The 21,619-nt window shown below is 27.8% G+C and overlaps 3 protein-coding genes across 3 annotated transcripts; 1 reads left to right on the top strand and 2 right to left on the bottom strand.

Annotated features, from left to right (window-relative positions):
• Positions 1–64: 64 nt before the first annotated feature.
• On the bottom strand, positions 65–5,529 carry LOC130664424 (WD repeat-containing protein 13-like). Its single transcript, XM_057464285.1, has 4 exons — positions 5,153–5,529; positions 3,421–4,094; positions 1,460–1,755; positions 65–1,324 (listed from the first exon to the last, which is right to left on the bottom strand). Exons 1-4 carry the CDS (start codon positions 5,262–5,264, stop codon positions 1,093–1,095), a joined length of 1,314 nt encoding a protein of 437 aa, XP_057320268.1. The 5' UTR covers positions 5,265–5,529; the 3' UTR covers positions 65–1,092.
• Positions 5,530–6,616: 1,087 nt separating this feature from the next.
• LOC130665863 (ras-related protein Rac1) lies at positions 6,617–12,645 on the top strand. The gene is made up of 3 exons (XM_057466483.1): positions 6,617–6,828; positions 7,359–7,746; positions 11,415–12,645. Exons 1-3 carry the CDS (start codon positions 6,794–6,796, stop codon positions 11,568–11,570), a joined length of 579 nt encoding a protein of 192 aa, XP_057322466.1. The 5' UTR covers positions 6,617–6,793; the 3' UTR covers positions 11,571–12,645.
• Positions 12,376–21,116, bottom strand: LOC130665858 (exocyst complex component 7). The gene is made up of 6 exons (XM_057466473.1): positions 20,845–21,116; positions 19,067–19,605; positions 17,111–17,662; positions 15,529–15,769; positions 15,164–15,433; positions 12,376–15,088 (listed from the first exon to the last, which is right to left on the bottom strand). The coding sequence occupies exons 1-6, from the start codon at positions 21,071–21,073 to the stop codon at positions 14,817–14,819; spliced, it is 2,103 nt and encodes a 700-aa protein (XP_057322456.1). The 5' UTR covers positions 21,074–21,116; the 3' UTR covers positions 12,376–14,816.
• Between the last annotated feature and the right edge of the window lie 503 nt (positions 21,117–21,619).

The following is a 21,619-nucleotide window of genomic DNA, read 5'->3' as shown; positions in this document are numbered from 1 at the left end:
TTTTTTTAATAATTAATTTTTCTTACATAAATTTAATCCATGGACGGATACAGAATTCGTTGATAGAACGACAAAATACTCTGCATTAGACTGATTCAAAAAAATCGGCTATTTTTTTTTTCAAAAATTATATGGAAGATATTGTTCGAGATGACGAAAAAAAATACTGTTAAAGTTTGAGCTCTTAATATTAATATTAACCACCGTCTCATCGCAATTTTTAATTTCCTATTTAAATGACATGGGGAAATTTTTTTGAAAGTTTGGAATTCTGTCACTCACCAGGAAATCGGTGTATCGGAAATATCAATGAATATTTTTGTTAAAAATAGAACGCTCTACAAAAAAGGTCTCTTATCATTTTTCGATAAATTTAATTTTTCAAAAGTTGTTCGAGGTCAAAGTTGGATTCATTGTAAATTTTAGTATTATTTGACTTTTTCGGCGAAACTATCAGACTTATCTTAAAATGTTATAGAACCTTTTTTGTAGATCATTTGATTTCCTATAAATTATCTCTTATCAAGTTTCCGAAATTATTGAAAGTTCTTTAGTTATTTGCGTTCAAAGGTAAGCAAATAAAATCGACCAGAATACGATTTCTTGGAACGAATTAACATTCAAATGAAAATAACTAAAGGGCTTTCAGGAATTCAGAAAACTTTGCGAAAAATAACTTGTAGGAAGTGAAATGATCTACAAAAAAGGTCCTACAACATTTTAAGATAAGAAAAAGTCAAATAATACTAAAATTTATTATGGATCCAACTTTGACCTCGAGTAACTTTTGAAAAATTAAATTTATCGAAAAATGATAGGAGACCTTTTTTGTAGATCATTCAATTTTCAACAAAAATAGTCATTAATTTTTCCGATGCACCGATTCCCTGGTGAGTGATAGAATTCCAAACTTTAAAAAAAATTTTTCCCATGTTATTTAAATGAAAAATCGAAAATTGCGATGAGGCGGTTGTTAATTTTAATATTAAGAGCTCAAACTTTAACAGTATTTTTTTTCGACATCTCGAACAATATATATTATATAATTTAAAGAGTAGATATTTTACATAACTTATTATTAAAATAAATTATTTAATTGCGCCAAATAATAATAAGACCCTGATGATCACCGGTAGCAAGATGTGACTCGTCGTAGTTGAAGCTGAGGGCGAGAATTGGGGCGGAATGTCCATAGAGTCTATTAACCTGTGCGGCTTTGCCATCACGTGAAGTGTCCAACAGATGAACCGAGCCATCTTCTGATCCACTGGCTATTAAGCACGCGCCCATTTGCGGGCAAAACGTTGATCTCACTAGATATTGCCTTTATAAAGAAAAAAAAGTGATAAAAAAAACACTGGGCAGAGCCAAAAGATATTATTGTTTAGTTAATCAGAGCATAACATTATTTTAGGTCAACTTGAGTAAAAATAAAAAAGTAAATGATAATTCTGACTACCTATGTTTCACCGGATAATTTCTCCAGATCTTCAAAGTCCCTTGAAGATCAGTAACTCTGTAGAGTATTACAGCATTACAGGCAGTGCTAGCAAGAAGCGTAGGTGAAGGTGATTCTCGTGATAACCAGGATCTCCAAGATAAACTTGTGATAGCAGTATTACCCACTGTTTCAATTCTTCTCAATTTGGATAATCGTCCCGAGCCTGGCTCTAATTTAAGTGATATAATTATTCCTCGATCATTACCAGCCCACACTAATGACCCACCACTTTCTTCGCAAGTTAATGACAAGACCTGAATAATTTTATTAATTAATATATTTATTTTTTTTTTAAAAACGGTGACCACAAACCAGGAAAAATTATGGAAATCTCAGGGAATTTCGAAAAGTATTCGGGGATTTAATTGCGGGATAAAAAAATTAGGAGATATTGAAAAAAAAAACTTAAATTCTTGAATGATTTTCCCCAGGTCGTAACGCGAAGGAAAACGGCCGTACAATAAAAACAAAGAAGACAAATTGTAGCTTCAAGTGTCTAGTTTTCTGATCTGATCTTGAAATTTTTTTCCCTGATTAAAAATACTCACTGAAAAGTATTGAAAATTATTTCAATTCTTTTCAATCCATACGGAAGTTTTGAAAAATATTAAATGGAATTGAAATTTCGATCATTTGAATACTTTCTAATTCTTATAATGGAATTCAAAAGTATTGAAAAAAAATTCAATGTTTCATCATTTTAGAAAAAGATTCAGAAAGATTCGAAAATGTCAATTCATTTAAATTTATTTAAATTCAAGTCATAATTGGAAGTATGGAACTATTTTGGTATTGAGGAAAATTCAGAAAGATTAAAAACTGTCAATTCATTTGAATCTTTTTCAATCCCACACGTGACCCGAAATGTGAAATTATTTTGTTATTGAGAAGTATTCAGAAAGATTGAAAATGTCAATTCATTTGAATCTTTTTCAATTCAATTCTTAACCCGAAATATGGAACTATTTTGGTATTGAGGGAGATTCAGAAAGATTGAAAACTGTTAATTTATTCGAATTTTTTCAATGCTACTCGTAACCCTAAAATTCGAAACTTTTTTGTTATTGACGAGGATTCAGAAAGATTTAAAATATCAATTTATTCGAATCTTTTTCAATTCTTTGGAAGTTTAGAAAATCTTAAATTATTTTCGATTCAATATAATTGAAAAGTATTAATTTTGTGTCCAGATGAAAACCTTGTGGAATAGGATTTATTCAAAAGTATTCAATCCTCTTTTTCAATACTTTTCAACGAGTATTTTTAATCAGTGTTATCCCCGGTTCCGGAGCTATAAAAAATCAATCATAATTATCGAAAAAAAATTATGGAAGCCCGCAGACCATTTTTAAGACGAGCAAAAATTTTGAAAATTTTTTTCGATAATTATGATTAATTTTTTATTACTTTGGAACCGGGGATAGTAAAAAAATTTTAAGACCAGATCAGAAAACTAGACATTGAAGCTACAATTTGTCTTTTTTGTTTTTGTTGAATGGCCATTTTTCTTCGAGTTACAGTCTGGAGAAAATCACTTAAAAATTTGAAATTTTTTTTATGTCCGTTAATTTTTGTGACTAGTGTATCTTGAATTTATTTTAATCATAAAATTTCTTATTAAATATTTAAACTTACAAATTTTTAGCATCGAATGATCAAAAGTAGGCCATATTAATTTATTTTATTGACTTTTTTTGGTTTCTCTTATAATTTAATCATCGAATTTAATAATTGACAATGAAAATATAATAAAAACTTTGAATATCTTAATGGTACCAATAAAATTTCTGAATCAGGGAAAAATGTGAAAAACTTTACTAGAAAAACCGGGAAATAGGGAATTTTGAAATCATTTCCTTGTTGCCACCCTGTTTATCACTCAATTTAAAAAAAATAAAAAAAAACTGAGATAGAAATACCTTGCCACCTATTTTAGACGTCCCTCCACGAGGATAAATTCCTGTTGAAATATTGAGTACTTGAAGAAGTCCCACAGCATTACCAGTGATAACTAAATTATTATTAGCAGGTACAAAACCACAGCACAGTACTTCTGATCTAACTTGATCTCCAACAGTTCGTAAGCAAACAGTTGTCGAGTCTTCAGTTATTCCCCAAAGTCTTACAGTAGCATCAAGAGATGATGAAACAATAAAATCATTACTGATACTCCAATCTATTGCTGTTACACCTTTCTTATGATCTTCTAATTTGACCAAAATTTTAGGTGGCGTGCTCGTTACATCACAAATTGTTATTGTGCCATCAAACGACGCGCAACATAGTCTTGATCGGTCATTATTAGCAAACTTTAATGCCGTTATTGCGGCTTTATGTTGATCAAACACATGATGAACTCCAGCAAAAGCAAAACTTTCAGCGGTTGTTTTTTTTGTTGATTTTTCTTTTATTAAACTGCTTTCGGAAATTCCGTCTATTGATGCACGAGATGACAAACTGATACAGTCAGATGGTGACCCATATCGTACACGGAGTAACTCAGACCTCAATTTTACATAAGACAGTCGATTTTCAGTATTTGCAGGATTTGCTTCACGCAAAAGTTGATTTCTTCGACGAAGATAAAGTAATCCTAGATAATTTAAATTAAATATTATATTTTTTATCATCTAGACGTTAGCAGACGATTTTCAGATTTTTTTTTTACAACAAATCAATTCCAAAAAGAAAAAAACTAAAAATATGCACATGTAGAAAATTTTAAAAACTATAGGTGCAATTTTTTTGAATTTTGTTTTTGTTTATTTTACCGTTTTTGAAAAGATCAAAAAATTATTAGACGTCAGCTGATTTCAATATCATTATTTTTTACAAAAAAAAAAAAGGACATTTTGGCGCAAAAAAAATTTTACTCACTCCAAAAAAATTTTTACTTGTAAGAAATTTTTTGTATTATGAATTTAAAACGAAAATTTTCTTAGAGCAAAAAAATATTTTTTCTAGTCCAGCCAAGAAAGAAACTTTCTCTAGTCCTAAGAAAACTGTTGTTTTAATTTCATAATGCAAAATTTCTCTTGCGCCAAGAAATCCTTTTTTTCTATGATCCTGAAGTTAGCAGACATTTAACAATTTTTGAATTTTTGTTTTTCAACAAATCAATTGCAAAAAAATAAAATAAAAATATGCACACGAAGAAAATTTAGAAAACTACAGGTGCATTTTTTCAAATATTTTTTTTTTTATGGTTTATCGTCTAAAAAAAAATCCAAAAATGATTAGACGTCTGCTAATTATGATCCTGAAGTTAGCAGACATTAAAAAATTTTTGAATTTTTGTTATTCAACAAATCAACTGCAAAAAAATAAAATAAAAATATGCTCATGTAGAAAATTTAAAAAACTACAGGTGCAATTTTTTCAAATATTTTTTTTTATGGTTTATCGTCTAAAAAAAGATCCAAAAATTATTAGACGTCTGCTAACTTCAGTATCATTGCTAATTTCAGTATCATTTTTTTCTTTAGGGAAAAAAACTTTTACCTGCCCCAAGAAATTTTTTACATTATAAATTGAAAAAAAAAAATATTTTGGGACAAGAAATAATTTTTTGGAGTGAAAAAAAAAATTTCTTGCATCAAGAAATTTTTTCTGTGTCCAAAACATATTGTTTTAATTACAAATATAGTTTACCAAATCCTGGTTGACTGGATACCCGACGTGAATTATATTTTGCATCAAGTGCAAAAACTTGTTGTTGCCACATTAACCCAATTTTAGTTGCAATTGGTGAATTTGTACTCATTTTTACATGCAAAAGTAATAATTAACAAACAATTACTTTTTTAAAAATTAAAAACTTATTGCATGTTAACCTCAATCACAAATTATTTATTTATTTATTAATTTCGATTTATAAAATTTAAAACAATTAAAATTTTTTAAATTTTCATCTGCAAAAATAAATAATTAACTTCAATAAAATTTTTCATTTCCACACAATATTCAAATTCTGTTTATTATTAAATGTCAAAATATTTTCTCTTGTCAGAAGACGATTGTGTTCGATCGGTAAAATCATTTCTTACATAAAAAAAAAAAATTACAAATTAGTTAATTAAAATATTTTCAGTGTATGAGTAAATTAATAAAAAAAAACTTAAGTACTAAAACTAATTTACAATAAATAATAATTAAAATTAAACAAATTATCAAATAAATGAATTTTTTTTAAAAACAATAATTAAATTTAAATTTAAAAAAAAAGTTTTAGGTCATAAGTTCAAAATTAAAAAGTTAACTTTCAAAATTTCGTATATTTTAACATATTTTAAGATAAAATAATTTCACTTAATTATCAGGTAAATTAATTAACAATAATAATTCGCAAATATAATTTATCAATAAATTTAAAAACCGGGACATTTTAAATGTCCTTCAAAAATCCGCGCCGTTAAATCGTCGCCATTAACGTTGTTTATTTCGCTGAAAATTAATGACGCATCACAATTAATTATTTATAACAAACTGCAACCGTGGCAGTAAAGTATAACCATGAGGAAGAGGAATGTGGTCATTATTAATGACGTCACTACAAAAGTTATATTAGTGATAACTATTGAACTTGATGTATCATCGAGTCTCCAGAATATTCCATTATATTAATAATAATTAATAATTATTATATTTTCTCTTCTTTTATTTTTTTCCCACCATTAAATTTAAAAATTTAAATTCCTCGCACTATTTCTGTCAAACAAAATAATTAATTTTTACAAAATCTATTTGCGGGAAGAGCGATACCTCCTGCTAAGATTATGGTATCATATATATATACATATATATATTTCCCATACAATAGTATTTTACTCATAAAGAGTAAAGACCAAGAGTTTAATTCCATACCTCGTAAGCCTCATCCAGACTTAAATCTTTCTCTGTCTTTAAAAAATTAAAAAAAAAATCATACCATTATCTCATTCCCGCCACCGACACTCTCGCCATCTCTATCTTTATTTACTCGACGACAAAGAGAGTTTACGGTTTTAGTTGTGTAGCAGAAACACAAAGAGTAATAAAGATAAAAGATATAAGTTCCCTCTCTCCTGATGATCGTGTCCGCCGAGCGAGGTCTGGCTCTTTGTCGTACTCACCGTCGGACCTCTCACTCTCTCCCAGCTCGAATCGAATAACGTCGGAGTCGGACGTCGGAGGATTTCTCGTCTCTCACGGTGCAACGTTTAAGCCTGACTCGGTACAGTTCTGAGTTCTCGGGTTCGTAATTAAACAACGAGCCATTAAAAACAAGACGTAAATATTATTATTTAAATAACGATGCAAGCTATCAAGTGTGTCGTTGTCGGTGATGGGTAAGTTATTATATTATTTAATAATTAATATATATATGCTACAAGTGTATGTTGATTTTTATTATATTCTACGAATATGGAGTGTTCAGTGTTGAATACATATACATATATATACTTAATGTTGGTGTAGAGTAAAGGGGGACTAGGTCCTAGAGGGCCAAGAGAGGACGGAGTTATACGTGGACGCTGTTGTGACTTGACGAAAAAAAAAAAAAGAAAAAAAAATAATAATTTAATAATTTTTTACAACCCGAGGGATTTAATCTTTCGTTATTTCTCGTGGGTGTTCGACATACGGGCGTGGTGTAAATTTTCGCGGGTATCTGTGACGTTTATTTGCAACTGGATGTTATGTGTGTTACCTAAAAAAATACAATTGGACGAGTTATTAAGGACGCTAGTGTTGTATACCTTTTGTCTGATAAATTTATTTATTTATTTATTTATTGTTACTATTATTATTATTATGCTTTGATTGTATGCATGTGTATTGTATCTAAAAAATTTAAATAATATTAATTTATTTACAGAGCTGTTGGTAAGACGTGTTTACTGATTAGTTATACTACCAATGCCTTTCCTGGTGAGTATATACCAACGGTCTTCGACAATTATTCAGCGAATGTAATGGTCGATGGAAAACCGATTAATCTGGGACTATGGGATACCGCTGGACAGGAAGATTATGATAGATTGCGACCACTATCTTATCCACAGACTGATGTCTTTTTAATATGCTTTTCGCTTGTCAATCCAGCGAGTTTTGAAAATGTTAGAGCTAAGTGGTACCCTGAAGTACGTCATCATTGTCCAAATACTCCGATTATACTTGTGGGAACTAAATTAGATTTACGTGAGGACAAAGAAACTATTGAGCGACTCAAAGACAAAAAATTAGCGCCTATTACTTATCCTCAAGTAAGTTTTTAAATATTTATTTTATTATTTTATATTTTATAGATATACGTAAAGAAAAACCGTTGGCTGCTAAACTTCAAAACATGACACAAGAATTTACTTTTTTTTAACGATTTACTTTTTAAAATTCAAAGCAAAAATTAATGATTGACTATACTACTAAAATATGATAGAAAAAAAGTTCAGAAATAGTTCAAACTCCACTTTTTCTGGCGGTATTTGTTTTTATTTATTAATTCTTATGCCAAGGCACAGGCCAAAGGCAATTTCATGCATTAATTTAATTTTTACAAGAGTAATTTTATTAACTAAAGTCACAAATAGTGAGGTAATGATAATAGATGATTTAACTTATACTATATAATAAAACTATACAACTGATTAATGGGTGCCCCCCACTTATTCAAAATATTAAATAATTTTAAATTGTAATGATTGTATTAAAATTTTAAAAATGAATTAAGAAAAAGTTGAAGCATAAATTGAAAAACGGACAACGCAGTTACAATTCCGCCGAGACATCGATTTTTAAAAAAATTATTTACAGTTGATATCAATTCGGAAATAAACGAAATTTGTTAAATAAACTTCAGTAAAATCTTTATGTCAATATTATAATTTGTAATGTCAAATTTTTTAGGCTTAAATTTATTTAACAAATTTTGTTTAATTCCTAGCTTAGAATGACTGTCAGTAATTTTTTTAAGAATATATATCTCAGTGAAATTGTAACTGCGTTGTCCTTTTTTCAATTAATGTTTTAATTTTTTTTTAATTAATTAATAAAATTTTAATATTGTTGACAGTTCAAGATCATCCAATAATTTTTAAAAAGTGGGGGGCACTGTCTGAGAATGCCCTTAAAGTCTAAATTTAATAAGTAATCAAACATTTTATTTTTAAAAAACCTCAAGACTACTTGATTGTTTTATCTCAGAAAACAGATTTTTCAAAAGACGAATTCATATACACTGAAAAAAAAACTTTTATCAAGTATCTGTGTTCTTGTATCCCCCCGAGTAAATATTTATTTAATTATAGTAAATACATACTTCAATCTAGTGATATTTTCTTGATTTTAGAATTTCTATACTTATTTTAAGAAAATATACTTGGTTGGAGTATATTTTTACTAAGATAAAACAAATAGTTTTCTTGGGGGGATACAAACGCACATACTTGAAAGAAGTTTTTTTTTCTCAGTGTAGGAAAGTATGGATTTACGTAAGAATCCATGGGTATGTGAATTCCCATATAGGAAATCCACATAGGAATCTAGACTGGATTCTCATATGGACTTTTTTAATGCCCGGAATTAATCACGAAAAAAAATGTTAAAATTTATCATTTTTAATGGAAAGTCGAAAAAAGTTTACGAGAATCTAAATATTTTTCTTTGTAGTATTAAATTAATTGCTTTTTTCTTTGTATTTTTAGAAGTTTAATAATCATTTAAGGCCATTCTTAGACAGTGCCCTCCACTTTTTGATAATTAATTAAAAAAAAGTTAAAGCATTAATTGAAAAAAGGGCAAAGCAATTACAATTTCGCGGAGACAGATTTAAAAAAAAATTATTTATAGTTGATATCAATTTGGAGCCGAACGAAATTTGGAAAATGAATTTCAGTAAAATCCAGGTCTTATAATTTTGAATGTCAAATTTTTTAGGCTAAAATTTATTTACTAAATTTTGTTTAGTTCCTAATTGATAACAACTATGAGTAATTTATTTAAAAATCTGACGGCGAAATTTTCCTTTTTTCAATTAATGCTTTAATATTTTTGAAAATAATCCATAAAATTTTAATACTGTTATGACAGTTCATCATTGAGTATTTTTAAAAAGTGAGGGACACTGAGAGAATGTCTTTAAAAAAGTTCGTCGTTGTCACATTTTGAAGTTTAGAATAGCAAATGTTTTTTCTACACGGGTTGTTGTTCTAGTTACTTGTGTTTTAATCCTTAGACAAAATATCCTCAGACAAAATATCTTAAGATAACAGAAACAAAATTTAACTTTTTAGTTATAAATTTTAATCAAAAAACAACAAATTATTTAATAATATTTTTTCACCATTTTCAATGTTAAATATAATTTTGAATTTTTCAAAAAATTACTATTTATTGATCATTATGTTTACAATTGATATATTAAATCTCATAGTCGTTATTATTAAATTTATTTAAATATTGTGATCCTGAAATTAAAATTAACAATTTTCGGATTTATTTTTCTCCAAATCAATTGACAAAATAAAAACTAAAAATGTGCACTTGTAGAAAATTTAAAAAACTGTAAGTGCATTTTTTTTGCAATTTATCGTTTTAAAAAAATTCTAAAAATCATTAGACGTCGACTAACTTCAGTATCATTAAATATTTGATTTTATTTAGGATTAATTATAGAGTTCTTATTTCTTAAATTAATATAATCTATATTATTAAGAAAATAAAGAAAATTTTGCTCCCGCAATATCCATATGATAATCAATATTATTAATAGAATAAGGAAAATTTTGTTTCCGCAATATCTATATGATAATCTATATTATTAAGAGAATATGGAAAATTTTGTTACCGCAATATCTACATGATAAAATTAGTTAATGTTATTGAAATTGGTATCATTAGATAGGTCTTGACTTGAATTTGTGCCTTTTCATACTTTAAACTCTTTTTAATTGCCAAGTATTGAGATAAATAGATTTATCTATATCATTCGAATTACATTTAAATTACGCGAGAAAAAAGACGATCGTATTTATTTTCTTTAAATAAATTAATACTTTAATTATTCTGTCACTAAATATGACTGAATGTCACCGAATATATAGCTATATTATTTATATCGCGTTACTTATTCCAAAATGACAGATTTTTATGCTCCCTTTTGGTTTTAGGAAGCTTCTCAATGTCAAAAAAGTGTGCTTAGATAAAAAAAGGATTCATTGACACAAAAAATTTTACTCGCCTAAAGAAAATTTGTACTTACCCCAAGAAATTTTTTGCATTGTGAATTGAAAACAAAAATTTATTTAGAACTAGAAACAATTACTTGGTGCAAGGAATTATTTCTTGACCAAAAAAATCTTTTCTCGCCCCAAGACAATTTTTTTATTTAATTGATAATGCATAAAATTTCTCGGTGGAAATTAAAATTTTTTGCGGCAAGAAATCCTTTTTTTCTGAGTATTTTATAAAGTTAGTACTGATATTTGGGCAGTCACGTAGTGACTGCAGGTTACTCCTTAATAATTATTGATCATTATATAAATGGCATTAGTTAGCAAATTGTACTCTACTCAGAATTTTTATTTTTATCTTATGTTCTATTGTTATATTTTATTTTTTACTGTTTGCTTTTCTTTTGTACCATTGTAAATTTGGAACGTGTAATTGTATATTTATTTTATATATCTCAACCGCGGTAAATAAGTAGTGTACTATGTTATATCTTATATTCTCTCATCTTATGCTGTAAGAGTGTATATCATATTTATTACAAGCATTAATAAATAAATAAATTATTGATCATTATCAAAAAGAATGAATAAATTTTTTCAATGACTTATTTATTTATAAAAATATTTTGTCTGGGATATTTTGCTTGTAACATTAACGCGTTACTGTTGTGTTATTATATTTCTAATAATATTTTTTTCCACAGGGCTTAGCAATGGCTAAAGAAATCGGTGCTGTTAAATATCTTGAATGTTCGGCATTAACGCAAAAAGGATTAAAAACTGTATTTGATGAAGCGATACGTGCAGTATTGTGTCCAGTACCACAGGTAAAACCCAAACATAAATGTTGTCTCCTATAATATTAATTATTTAACGACGCCCGATCTACCACAAGCGTGAGCCACCTTCGTCTTCATCGTTATTTTTCCCCCGAGTTTATACTAAAACTCGAGACGACGATGTAGGCAACATACAACGTATGTCGTATCTCCTTGAGTTTTGTGCCGTTTATCATCTTCGTCATCATCATTATTATCATTTATTGTTCCATATTTTTTTTACATTAATATTAATGTAAAAATTCCGAGCTAACATATAGCGCACAATTGGTCAAATAATTTTCGATGCAGAAAGGAAACAATTATAATAAATTTTTATAATTATTATTTTTTTTTTATATTAAATATTTTGTTTTTTATTTATCGCATGCTTTTTTTTTATTATTAACGGAATTAATACGATCGGGATCTGTCGTAATTAAAAATAAATTATCATTAATGGTAATAAAAGAAAATACAAGTTAGTAAAAAAAATTTCGGGTAAGAGAGTTATCAGAGGAACTGGTAATTAAAAAAAAAATAATTGTACTAATAGATCGGACTAAAAATTTTATTAATTACTAATTATTAATAAATAATTAATTACAAATAAAATAATTGTAATACAATAAAAAAATAATAATAAATAAAGAATTAAATTACATTAAAAAAAAGAGTACAGTATAGGTACTCTCTTAGCCGATTTTTAATTCAAAGGCTTTATTGTTATGGGCTTTTTTTAAATGGTTTATTTAAATGAATATAATTATTATTGGATCGGTATAAAAAAAAACGATATGTATTCTCACGCACAACTCGCAGGGATCGAGATGAATATTGGTTTAAAAAAAAAATGAAAGAATAAACAGCACGAACACGGGGGACGAATATGATTGTAAGAAAAATACAAAATAAATCAAGTAAGAAATAATAATAGCGAGCGTGTGTTGATTGCAGAGACGTATTATAGATAAAAAAAGAAGAAAAGAATTAAAAAAAAAAAACAAAGCTAAAAATTAAAAAAAATAATAGAATGATTTTGTTCGATTCGTCCTTGAAGTGTTTAAAATGTGTGCATGTTAATGAATGTGAGAAAATATAATTAAAAAAAAAACAATAAATAAATAAAACAAGAATGAATTTAAATGCGAATGAGTGAGAAAATGATGTAATCAATATATAATTGTAAATAATTGCTGGAATTCAAATTTATTTCTATTATATTGTCATCATCGCGTATCATGTAAGCTACTACTAATTGAATTTAAATCGAAAGAAAAGAAAAAAAACGTTATTTGTTTTTTATAAATATATTTGAGTATATATAATTATATACAAAAAAATTAAATATGATTGCAAGAATCAATTAATAATAAATTGTAAGTTGATAATAATAAATAAATAAATGAATAAAAAATTAAAAACCAACTCAAGTTCGAAACTGTCGGACTGATTTTTTTTAATTGGATTTAAAATAATATTTTTTAATTATTCCTGAAAGTAATAATAATCTGATTCAATCACTTTTATGATCTTGGTTATCATGAAAAAGATAAGCATTCCGAGGAATTTAATGTATAAATAAAATTTTTCGGATAATAAATCTGTAATCAGTTAAATATCACTGCTGTTGCTTAATATTAATTTCTTTTATTTCAAGACATATTAGACTGATTCAAAAAATCTATTTTTTTTCTCGAAACCCCCTAATAAATAGTTGCAGAAAAGTGAAATAACGTTTGGTGAAAGATGAGCTTCATATATTAATATTTAGAGATCGACCATCGCAATTTTCTATTTCCCATTTAAATAACATGGGAAAAAATTGAAGTTTGAAATTTTATACCTCGGCAATAGTTCATTGTACAGATAAGCTCAGGAAATAATTTCGTAAGGAATTGAACGCTCTACAAAAAAGTCTTATCAATTTTTGATAAATTCATCTGTTCAAAAATTATTGGAGCTTGAAGTCAAACTTATAGTAAATTTCGAGATCTTTTTACTTTTCCAGCGAAACTGCCAGACTTATCAAAAAATGTCATAGCACTTTTCTTGTAGACAATTTTGTTTGTTACAAATTATTTCTGATAAAGTTTTTTAAAACTCCGCATGGTTTTCTAGTTATTTTCATTTTAATCTCAATCTTTTGAAATCTATCAGAACACTATTTTTTTAAAAACTTGACATTAAAATGGAAATAATTAAAAAACAATGCGGAATTTTGAGAAACTTTATCAGAGATAATTTGTAAAGAATAAAATTGTCTACAAAAAAGATTCTGTGGCATTTTGTGATAGGGCTGATAGTTTCGTTGGAATAGTAAAAAAAACTCAAAATTTACTATACACAGTAAAAAACGAATCGTCAAAGTGTAAAAAACAACGTGTGTTAAAATTCTGAGTGTTGAATTTTTAACACTTTTGTGTGTCAATTTAACACACAGTTTTTATCTTGTTTGAACTGTCACAATCAATTGATTTTTTAATACACACAAATGTTATTTTATTCGAAATTAACACTTTTATATGTTACTGTCAAATCGACACACAAAATATCTTAAAAATTATGTCGACTATCACAGAAGAATTCTTGGAAAATTTGTTACTTTTAACATATACGCGTGTAACTTTTTTTAACACTCACAACATGTTAAAATAACATATAAATAAGTGTAAAACGTTCTTTTTACATACGATATGTGTTGATTTTGACGAATCCTTTTTTACTGTGTAAGTTTAACTTCAAGCTTCAATAACTTTTTAATAGATTTATCAAAATATGATAAGACTTTTTTGTAAAGCATTCAATTCCCTTCGAAATCATATCCTGAGCTTATCTGCACAATGAGCTAAGGTATAAAATTCCAAATTTTATTTTTTTTTCCCATGTTATTAAATAGGAAATAGAAAATTGCGATGATAGATCTCCAAATATTAATATAAAGATCTCATCTTTTAACAGGCATCTTATTCCACCTCTGCAACTATTTAATAATTTAATAAAATAGATTTATTTGAACCAGTCTAATATATATAAAATTAAAATTCGATCCGAAAATAATAAAACAAAATAGATGTAATTTAATTTGCTTTATTAAATGAGTGTTTATTAAAACAAAATACATTACTCTATTAATATTATTGTTATTTATAATTATTATAATTCCTACATATATTATATATTTCAAATTAAATATCTTTATTAATTAGCATATTTTTTTGTTTTATAAAATTGCTTCTTCCTGTTTTGATAATAATTATCATTTTATTTTTTTCTTAAATCAACTTTTTATGCTGCAGTATCAAAAAATGTTTTTATCATCGCAGCAACTTGTTCCGGTGTGTATTTAATATATTTTCCAGGATTTTTAGAAAACGGAGTATTATGATATTTACTATAAAAATTTTTGTACTGCGGTACTAATGACTGTTGTAATTCACGTCGTAGTATTTCACGTAAACGTCCATCAGGAACGGAGTACTGCCGTTGATTTTTAGCAGCTTCTTCAAGTTCCCGCGAGAATCCAGCGAAACGATCTTTCAATATTTTGGCTGCTAAATCTAAAATATCATTTTTTTATTATAATTGTTTGCATGAATTTTAAAATTATGCATGATTTGATTTTAAATACAAACCAGAATCATCTGGTGGTTGATCTAAATACGCCTTTGCTTTAGCAAAAGTAGCAGCTACGTAATTGGCCTTGTCTTTAACAAGAAAATCTTGATACGTTTGAGCTGCAGTTGATTCTGCCAACAGTAAAAGTTCCATCAAAGAACTGTTACGTAATTTATCAACGACATAGTTGTGATTGTTTAAACGAAAGAGTGCACGTAATGCTGGATCCGAATATGATGCATCACTTTTGCTGACTAATGCAAGATTTAATTGAGCTAATACTTTTTCTGTAAATAATTTAAATGTTAATTTAATTGATTGATTTTTTTAGATATTGCAAGAAAATGTTTAAAAAAAAAATATGAATGCTAAATATTTTTACTTATATAAACTCCAACTAAAACACGATGAGTATTGTCGGTTTGCTTAGCACTTGATGTTGATATCGAATCGACTTCGTTATTTTTTCGCAGCACAATGCCTGCAGTTTCGGCATTTTCTGATAACTGCTCAAGAAATACAAGAACGTTGCTCGTTGACTCTGCTACAGTTCCGTCTTTTGGTAATGCTGCACCTGATTCATTCCTTACACTTTCAGCGAAATCTTCCAAAGCTTTTGCTCCCTAAAAAAAAAATTAAAATAAGTTAATTATTCAATAGAGTCTTTGCACAATACCAACTTATTTAAATAAGTTAATTATTCAATACTTTGCACAATACTATTACAAGTCTGTGTATTATTTTTCTAAATTTGATCACATTTCTTTAATTTCACATAATTATTTAATTATCTTTTTGATTTTTAAGATATTCCACATCTATTAGTTCTTATTTATAGATATCACGGTTATTTCGTCGCGGGTATTATGTCGTCGGGTTAAATGTTACGCAGCTAGGAAAGTATGGATTTATATAAGAATTCATGTAGGAAATCCACGTAGGCAACTGTGGGTACCTTCATTTCCATGTAGAAACTTCAATTAAAATTTCTTTGTGGGAAATTCATACAGGAATCTGAGTTTCTATATAAGTAATTTCTATAGAATCCGGAGTATCTGGATTTCTATGTCTATCATCTACGAGTATATATGAATCTATGCTGGATTCCTATAGGAAACCATAGGGGAATCCATCCGAAAACGCCTTATGGGAACACATAGGAATCAAGGCTGGATTTCCACATGGATTTTTGTTTATAGGGATATCATTATTTAGGTCGCCAGGTCGTATAAGTTTTTTAAAAAATGAATAAAATTTTTTTTAGTCCAAAATATATAGAACTTCTTTGCCGTGCTTAGGAAGACGGCAGTAACTTCACTTACTGCCTTCTTCCTAAGCACTGCAGTTCTATTATGTATCGGCTGTCCAATTTAAAAATCTAGCAACTGACAAAAATAAAATTTATCAGAAAATCAATAAAGCATTTTTTTAATTTAGTCAAAAAATAGACTTTTTAAAAGTTGTCAGTTACTGGGTTTTGAAATTGGGCAGCCCTGAAAATAAATAGTTATAAAATTGTTTGTCATAAAATAATTCATACTGAAATGTTTTCAGTCTACATGTCAACCGTTTGGAGCCTAATTTTCGAAAAAATTAAATTTCTTATAAAATGCTAAATAAATTTATCATCTTTGTGTAAGAACTGAATCGAAAATAAAAATAATAATTCAAATTTGACTCTAAAGTCACCTTAATTTTGTAAAAGTACTTATATATTGTCACAAATATTCTAAAAGGTCGTTACCTACAAATTTCCTAAGCTTTTTTTTTTTTTTTAAAGTTGAATATTTATCACAATTCCCAGGATGTATTCAAATATTATACGTAAAATCTACTAATGGATTTATTTTTAAAGCATTTTAGTCATAATATTCTTGAAGGATTTTCAGCGCATAATTAAATTTTCTAAATATAGATTACGACCTTCTGAAATACTGGTTCGGATAATTTAGTTTATTATTTACCGTAGCGTTAAGAGTATTTAGTATAGAGGCGAATTTAGATCTTAAAGCATAATCGCATCCTTCGACAGTTCGCTCAAGATCAGGTTTCAAATCTCCAAGGTGCTTGAGAATTGGAAAAACAACAAGTACCGCTGAAAAATCACGTCTAACAATACACCTTTTAGCACGTGCGGCAATACTTTCACCATCATGAGCTACGAGATCCATCGCATCACGTACAGTTGCTTCCAATACTTGAGGCTGTAATGGAGCTGGAATTATTCTAGCAACTAAACTTCGCTCAGCTTGCATAAGTTTATGCAGTCCAGCAGTTAACAAAAGATAATTTTCCATTTCTTGTTCATCAGGTGCTGCATCTTCAGGCGCATAATTTAATGGTAAGGGAGCAGGTTTCCTTGACGATGGAAACGCGAGTCCTATTCCTGTTGATTGTGATGCTCTCATTAACATTTTGCTTGCTTTTTTTTCAATAGCATGCTGCAAACGACGAGATGTACGTCGACTGACCGTTTCTCCACCAGTCATTGAATGTCTATGAGCAAATTTAGCTCTCTAGTAAAATTGAATAATATATCATTATTGTGTTTCAAAATAAAAATTTATTACAGTCGACTACCTATCATAAGCCTGGTCTAAGAGATGTAGGGTAAATTTTTCTGGGAATTTCAGTCTTCCCACTGCCGTGCGTTTAGTTTTTTTCTCGACTATTCGTTATAAGCCTGTTTTATTTTATATAATTTTAAACGTCATATTTATGTTTTGTTACATACGCGACTATCCCGATTTTTCTGGTGCTTATAGCGCTAAATTAAATACTCATATTTTTAAACAAATAATAATTACAAGCAACCTGCAGTCACTATGTGACTGTCAAATATCACTAACAAATTTATAAAATACTCAGAAAAAAAGGATTTCTTGCCGCAAAAAATTTTAATTTGCACCAAGAAATTTTATGCATTATCAATTAAATAAAAAAATTTTCTTGGGGCAAGAAAAGATTTTTTTGGTCAAGAAATAATTCCTTGCACCAAGTAATTTTTTCTAGTTCTAAATAAATTTTTGTTTTCAATTCACAATGCAAAAAATTTCTTGGGGTAAGTACAAATTTTCTTCAGGCGAGTAAAGATTTTTTGTGTCAATGAATCCTTTTTTTTTTCTATGCACACTTTTTTGACATTGAGAAGCTTCCTAAAACCAAAAGGGAGTATAAAAATCTGTCATTTTGGAATAAGTAACGCGATATAAATAATATAGCTATATATTCAGTGACATTCAGTCATATTTAATGACAGAATAATTAAAGTATTAATTTATTTATTTAAAGAAAATGAATACGATCGTCTTTTTTGTTGCGTAGTTTAAATGTAGTTCGAATGATATAGATAAATCTGTTTATCTCAATACTTGGCAATTAAAAAGAGTTTAAACTATGAAAAGGCACAAATTCAAGTCAAGACTTATCTAATGATACCAATTTCAATAACATTAACTAATTTTATCATGTAGATATGGCGGGAACAAAATTTTCCTTATTCTTTTAATAACATAGATAATGCAAAAAATTATAATGATATTGGTATTGATTACAGTAAAAATAAAAATAATAATTTTATTGATAATCATAATGTTCAATAAAACTTTTCAATTGTAGCAGAAGCATGAAATTTAATTCATGATTATAATTATGAACAACAAATTATATTTTACTTAATAATGATTAAATTATTATCCGCGAAACATAGATAGTAAATTTTCATTATTAACTTGTCTATTTTTTCCTACTGTTAGTTTATAATTTTGACAATTTTAATGGAGGCTTATAACGGGTTCTCTGGTACGAAACTCCTTAGAGTGATTAAGTGGGGGAAGCTGGACTCAATAACTTCCAATTGAGGGAAGAGGCTTATGATGGGTAGTCGATTATAATTAAATATTAAAAAAAAAAAATTTTACCGGCATAGGACTACTAGCATGAGTACTCCCACCACTGGCACTTCGTTGATGTTCTTTAAGAAGCTGTAATGACCTCAAAACAATAGCGGAACGTACAGATGAATAAATTTTCGAATGCCTACGGTGGCCACGTTCATCCAACCAATTAGCGATTTTAACAAGATCCGCTAAAGCATTTTCGGGTAATTGATTCAGTGACTGTGGTGCATCTTCACCACTTGTATCTTCATCAGAACCAATTAGATCCAGCAGGATAATAGGCAGAATAGGTTTACTCTGCCTGGCTAAAATATCATGAAACTCAGAACATAACGAGTCCAATCCAACTCCAAATAATAAAGAAATATTTTCAAGTTCAACAGAACTTGGATTGTTTTTTTGAAAATATCTTTCGGCATTGTGGAGTCTGTTCATAGCATCCAGAAAACCATCAAGGCCACCTGGACCTGTTGGTCCACTTCTGATTGCTCCTTCAACTTCTTGACAAACTCCATAGTAACCGATAGCATGATCTAAAGCTGTCAATGTTTTTTCTATGTCTGAAAATAATTATTTTATAAAATTAAATAATTTATTTTATTTAAACCTTTTTTTTTATTAACTCGCTTTCATGTATGTCCGGGTGAAATTTTGTAATTGATTTTAAAGTAACTTCCCGATGAGCTAGAGACTTGAAATTTTGAACATAGCTCCAAATTAGATGACAATGCAAAAAAATGGAAAAAAAAGGAGAAAGATTGCGTTCGATGTACGACTCAAATTTCGGCCTGGGACAGTACAACATTAACTCGCTTTCGTATTCGTTTGTTTGTCTGCTCGGTACAAATTTTTATAATTAATTCAAAACTGACTTCTGGGTGAGTTTTATTTTTGAATACAGCTCACAAGTAGATGACAGATAAACAAACAGAATAAAGCGATTTTTTTTATTAGTTTTCAACAGATTTTTGAATAATTGAGTGTATAAATAAAAAAACTATATATGACATGTATGTATAACATACAATTATATTTAAACATTAAAAATATTCTGCTTCTATAGAAAATAATTTATCGTGCTTAAAAATTTACGTATACTGGCTGTTTATAAGGTTCAAATATTATTTATTGTTCAGTTAATATTATTTTTTTATTTAATTTTATATATTACAGTTGTAAAATTTCTTATCAAGTCTTTAAAATCAATTGCGATATTTCACATACAAAATACTAAAAAGTAGAAGATAGTTATTGAAAAAAAAAAAAATTTTTAATGTACCAGGTTTTTAAAACGGACTAAATGTATAAAATAATTTCTCTGAGCCTCGTGAAGATTTAAAACCACATACAGATTCCGAACTTCTTATAGATAGTCATGAAAATTTGTGATTGTGAATTTTTGAAAGCTATGAAAATACTTGTAAGACTTGAAACGAAAAACGAGCTGCGCATGCAACAGATAATTGATGCATTAATAGTTTAACTAACAATTTTATTGCACTGCAAAAGATATGAACAGACGTGTAAGTTTTCTCATTGATAGCTCGTCTTTACACTTCTTACAGGCATGTATTGCATGCGCCCCATGTTTTTCATTTAAAATCTTACAAGTATTTTCATAGCTATTAAAAATTCGAAATCATAAATTTTCAGGACTATCTGTAAAAAGTTTGAATCTGTATGTGGTTTTAAATCTTCATGAGGCTCAGAGAAATTATTTAATACTTTAGTCCGTTATAAAAACCTAGTATATTAAAAATTTTTTTTTTATTTCGATAATTAATTTAAACAGTACTTACTGTGCTGTTGTGCTTGGAGATTACCAGTTTCATTGTAAACTGGTAGAATAGTTCTTCTTAGTGTTGCTAATCTTTGTTCTAACGACGTTAATATTGCAACAACACCAGATGTCAATTTTCTACTTCTCTCTTCAGTATCTCTGAGTGCATCTAAAGCAGCTACTTCACTCTCTAATTTACATTCTATTTCAAATCTACGTTCAGATGTGTCATTTTTATTTAATTGCATTTTTTATTTATTTAATTTCTTTACTACTGATCATTTGACACTTTTGACACCCACAACATATAAAGTGAGGTTACGTAGTATAGTAAAAAAAAAAACTCCATTGATAACTTGACGGGCTACTGAAAAATTTTAAATAACAAATAAAATACAATATCACAATAATTGCATCGTAATAAATAATTTTATAATCATTTATAAATCGTTATTTATCATAAAACGTTGATCAATTTAATTAAAATTTAAAAAATTAATTGTTATTTTATTCAGTTTTGGCGGGAAAAATTTGAATTAAAATAAAGATAGCTTTATGCTGAAACTATATTACCTTATTAATTCATATCTGTTTTTTTTAATGTTTGTTTATTTATTTAAAAAATAAATATAAGCTAAAAGACCCTAAAGAAGATCAGTACCATTAGTCGCTCACTTCAACTGATTAATGCGTTTTTATAATTTTTATAGAAAAAAATTTTGAGTAAAAAAATTATCATTGATGAATAATTATTTGTGAATCTAAATATATCAGGATATGACGAATCAAAGGTA

Source organism: Microplitis mediator, chromosome 3 (assembly GCF_029852145.1).
Source record: "Microplitis mediator isolate UGA2020A chromosome 3, iyMicMedi2.1, whole genome shotgun sequence".
Taxonomy (NCBI): domain Eukaryota; kingdom Metazoa; phylum Arthropoda; class Insecta; order Hymenoptera; family Braconidae; genus Microplitis; species Microplitis mediator.
This window is presented reverse-complemented; position numbering and strand designations above follow the sequence as displayed.

Bases quoted from the DNA above. Each gene is read 5' to 3' on its own strand.
- LOC130665858 (XM_057466473.1), bottom strand. From the start codon at position 21,073: ATGCAATTAAATAAAAATGACACATCTGAACGTAGATTTGAAATAGAA. The intron at 19,606-20,844 runs GTAAGTACTGTT...AATTATTTTCAG, and splicing joins TCTCCAAGCACAACAGCACA to ACATAGAAAAAACATTGACA. The intron at 15,089-15,163 runs GTTTGTATTTAA...ATGATATTTTAG, and splicing joins TCAACCACCAGATGATTCTG to ATTTAGCAGCCAAAATATTG.
- LOC130664424 (XM_057464285.1), bottom strand. From the start codon at position 5,264: ATGAGTACAAATTCACCAATTGCAACTAAAATTGGGTTAATGTGGCAA. The intron at 1,756-3,420 runs GTATTTCTATCT...AAAATTATTCAG, and splicing joins CGTCTAAAATAGGTGGCAAG to GTCTTGTCATTAACTTGCGA. The intron at 1,325-1,459 runs GTAGTCAGAATT...TTCTTTATAAAG, and splicing joins AATTATCCGGTGAAACATAG to GCAATATCTAGTGAGATCAA.
- LOC130665863 (XM_057466483.1), top strand. From the start codon at position 6,794: ATGCAAGCTATCAAGTGTGTCGTTGTCGGTGATGG. The intron at 6,829-7,358 runs GTAAGTTATTAT...ATTTATTTACAG, and splicing joins TGTGTCGTTGTCGGTGATGG to AGCTGTTGGTAAGACGTGTT. The intron at 7,747-11,414 runs GTAAGTTTTTAA...TTTTTTCCACAG, and splicing joins CGCCTATTACTTATCCTCAA to GGCTTAGCAATGGCTAAAGA.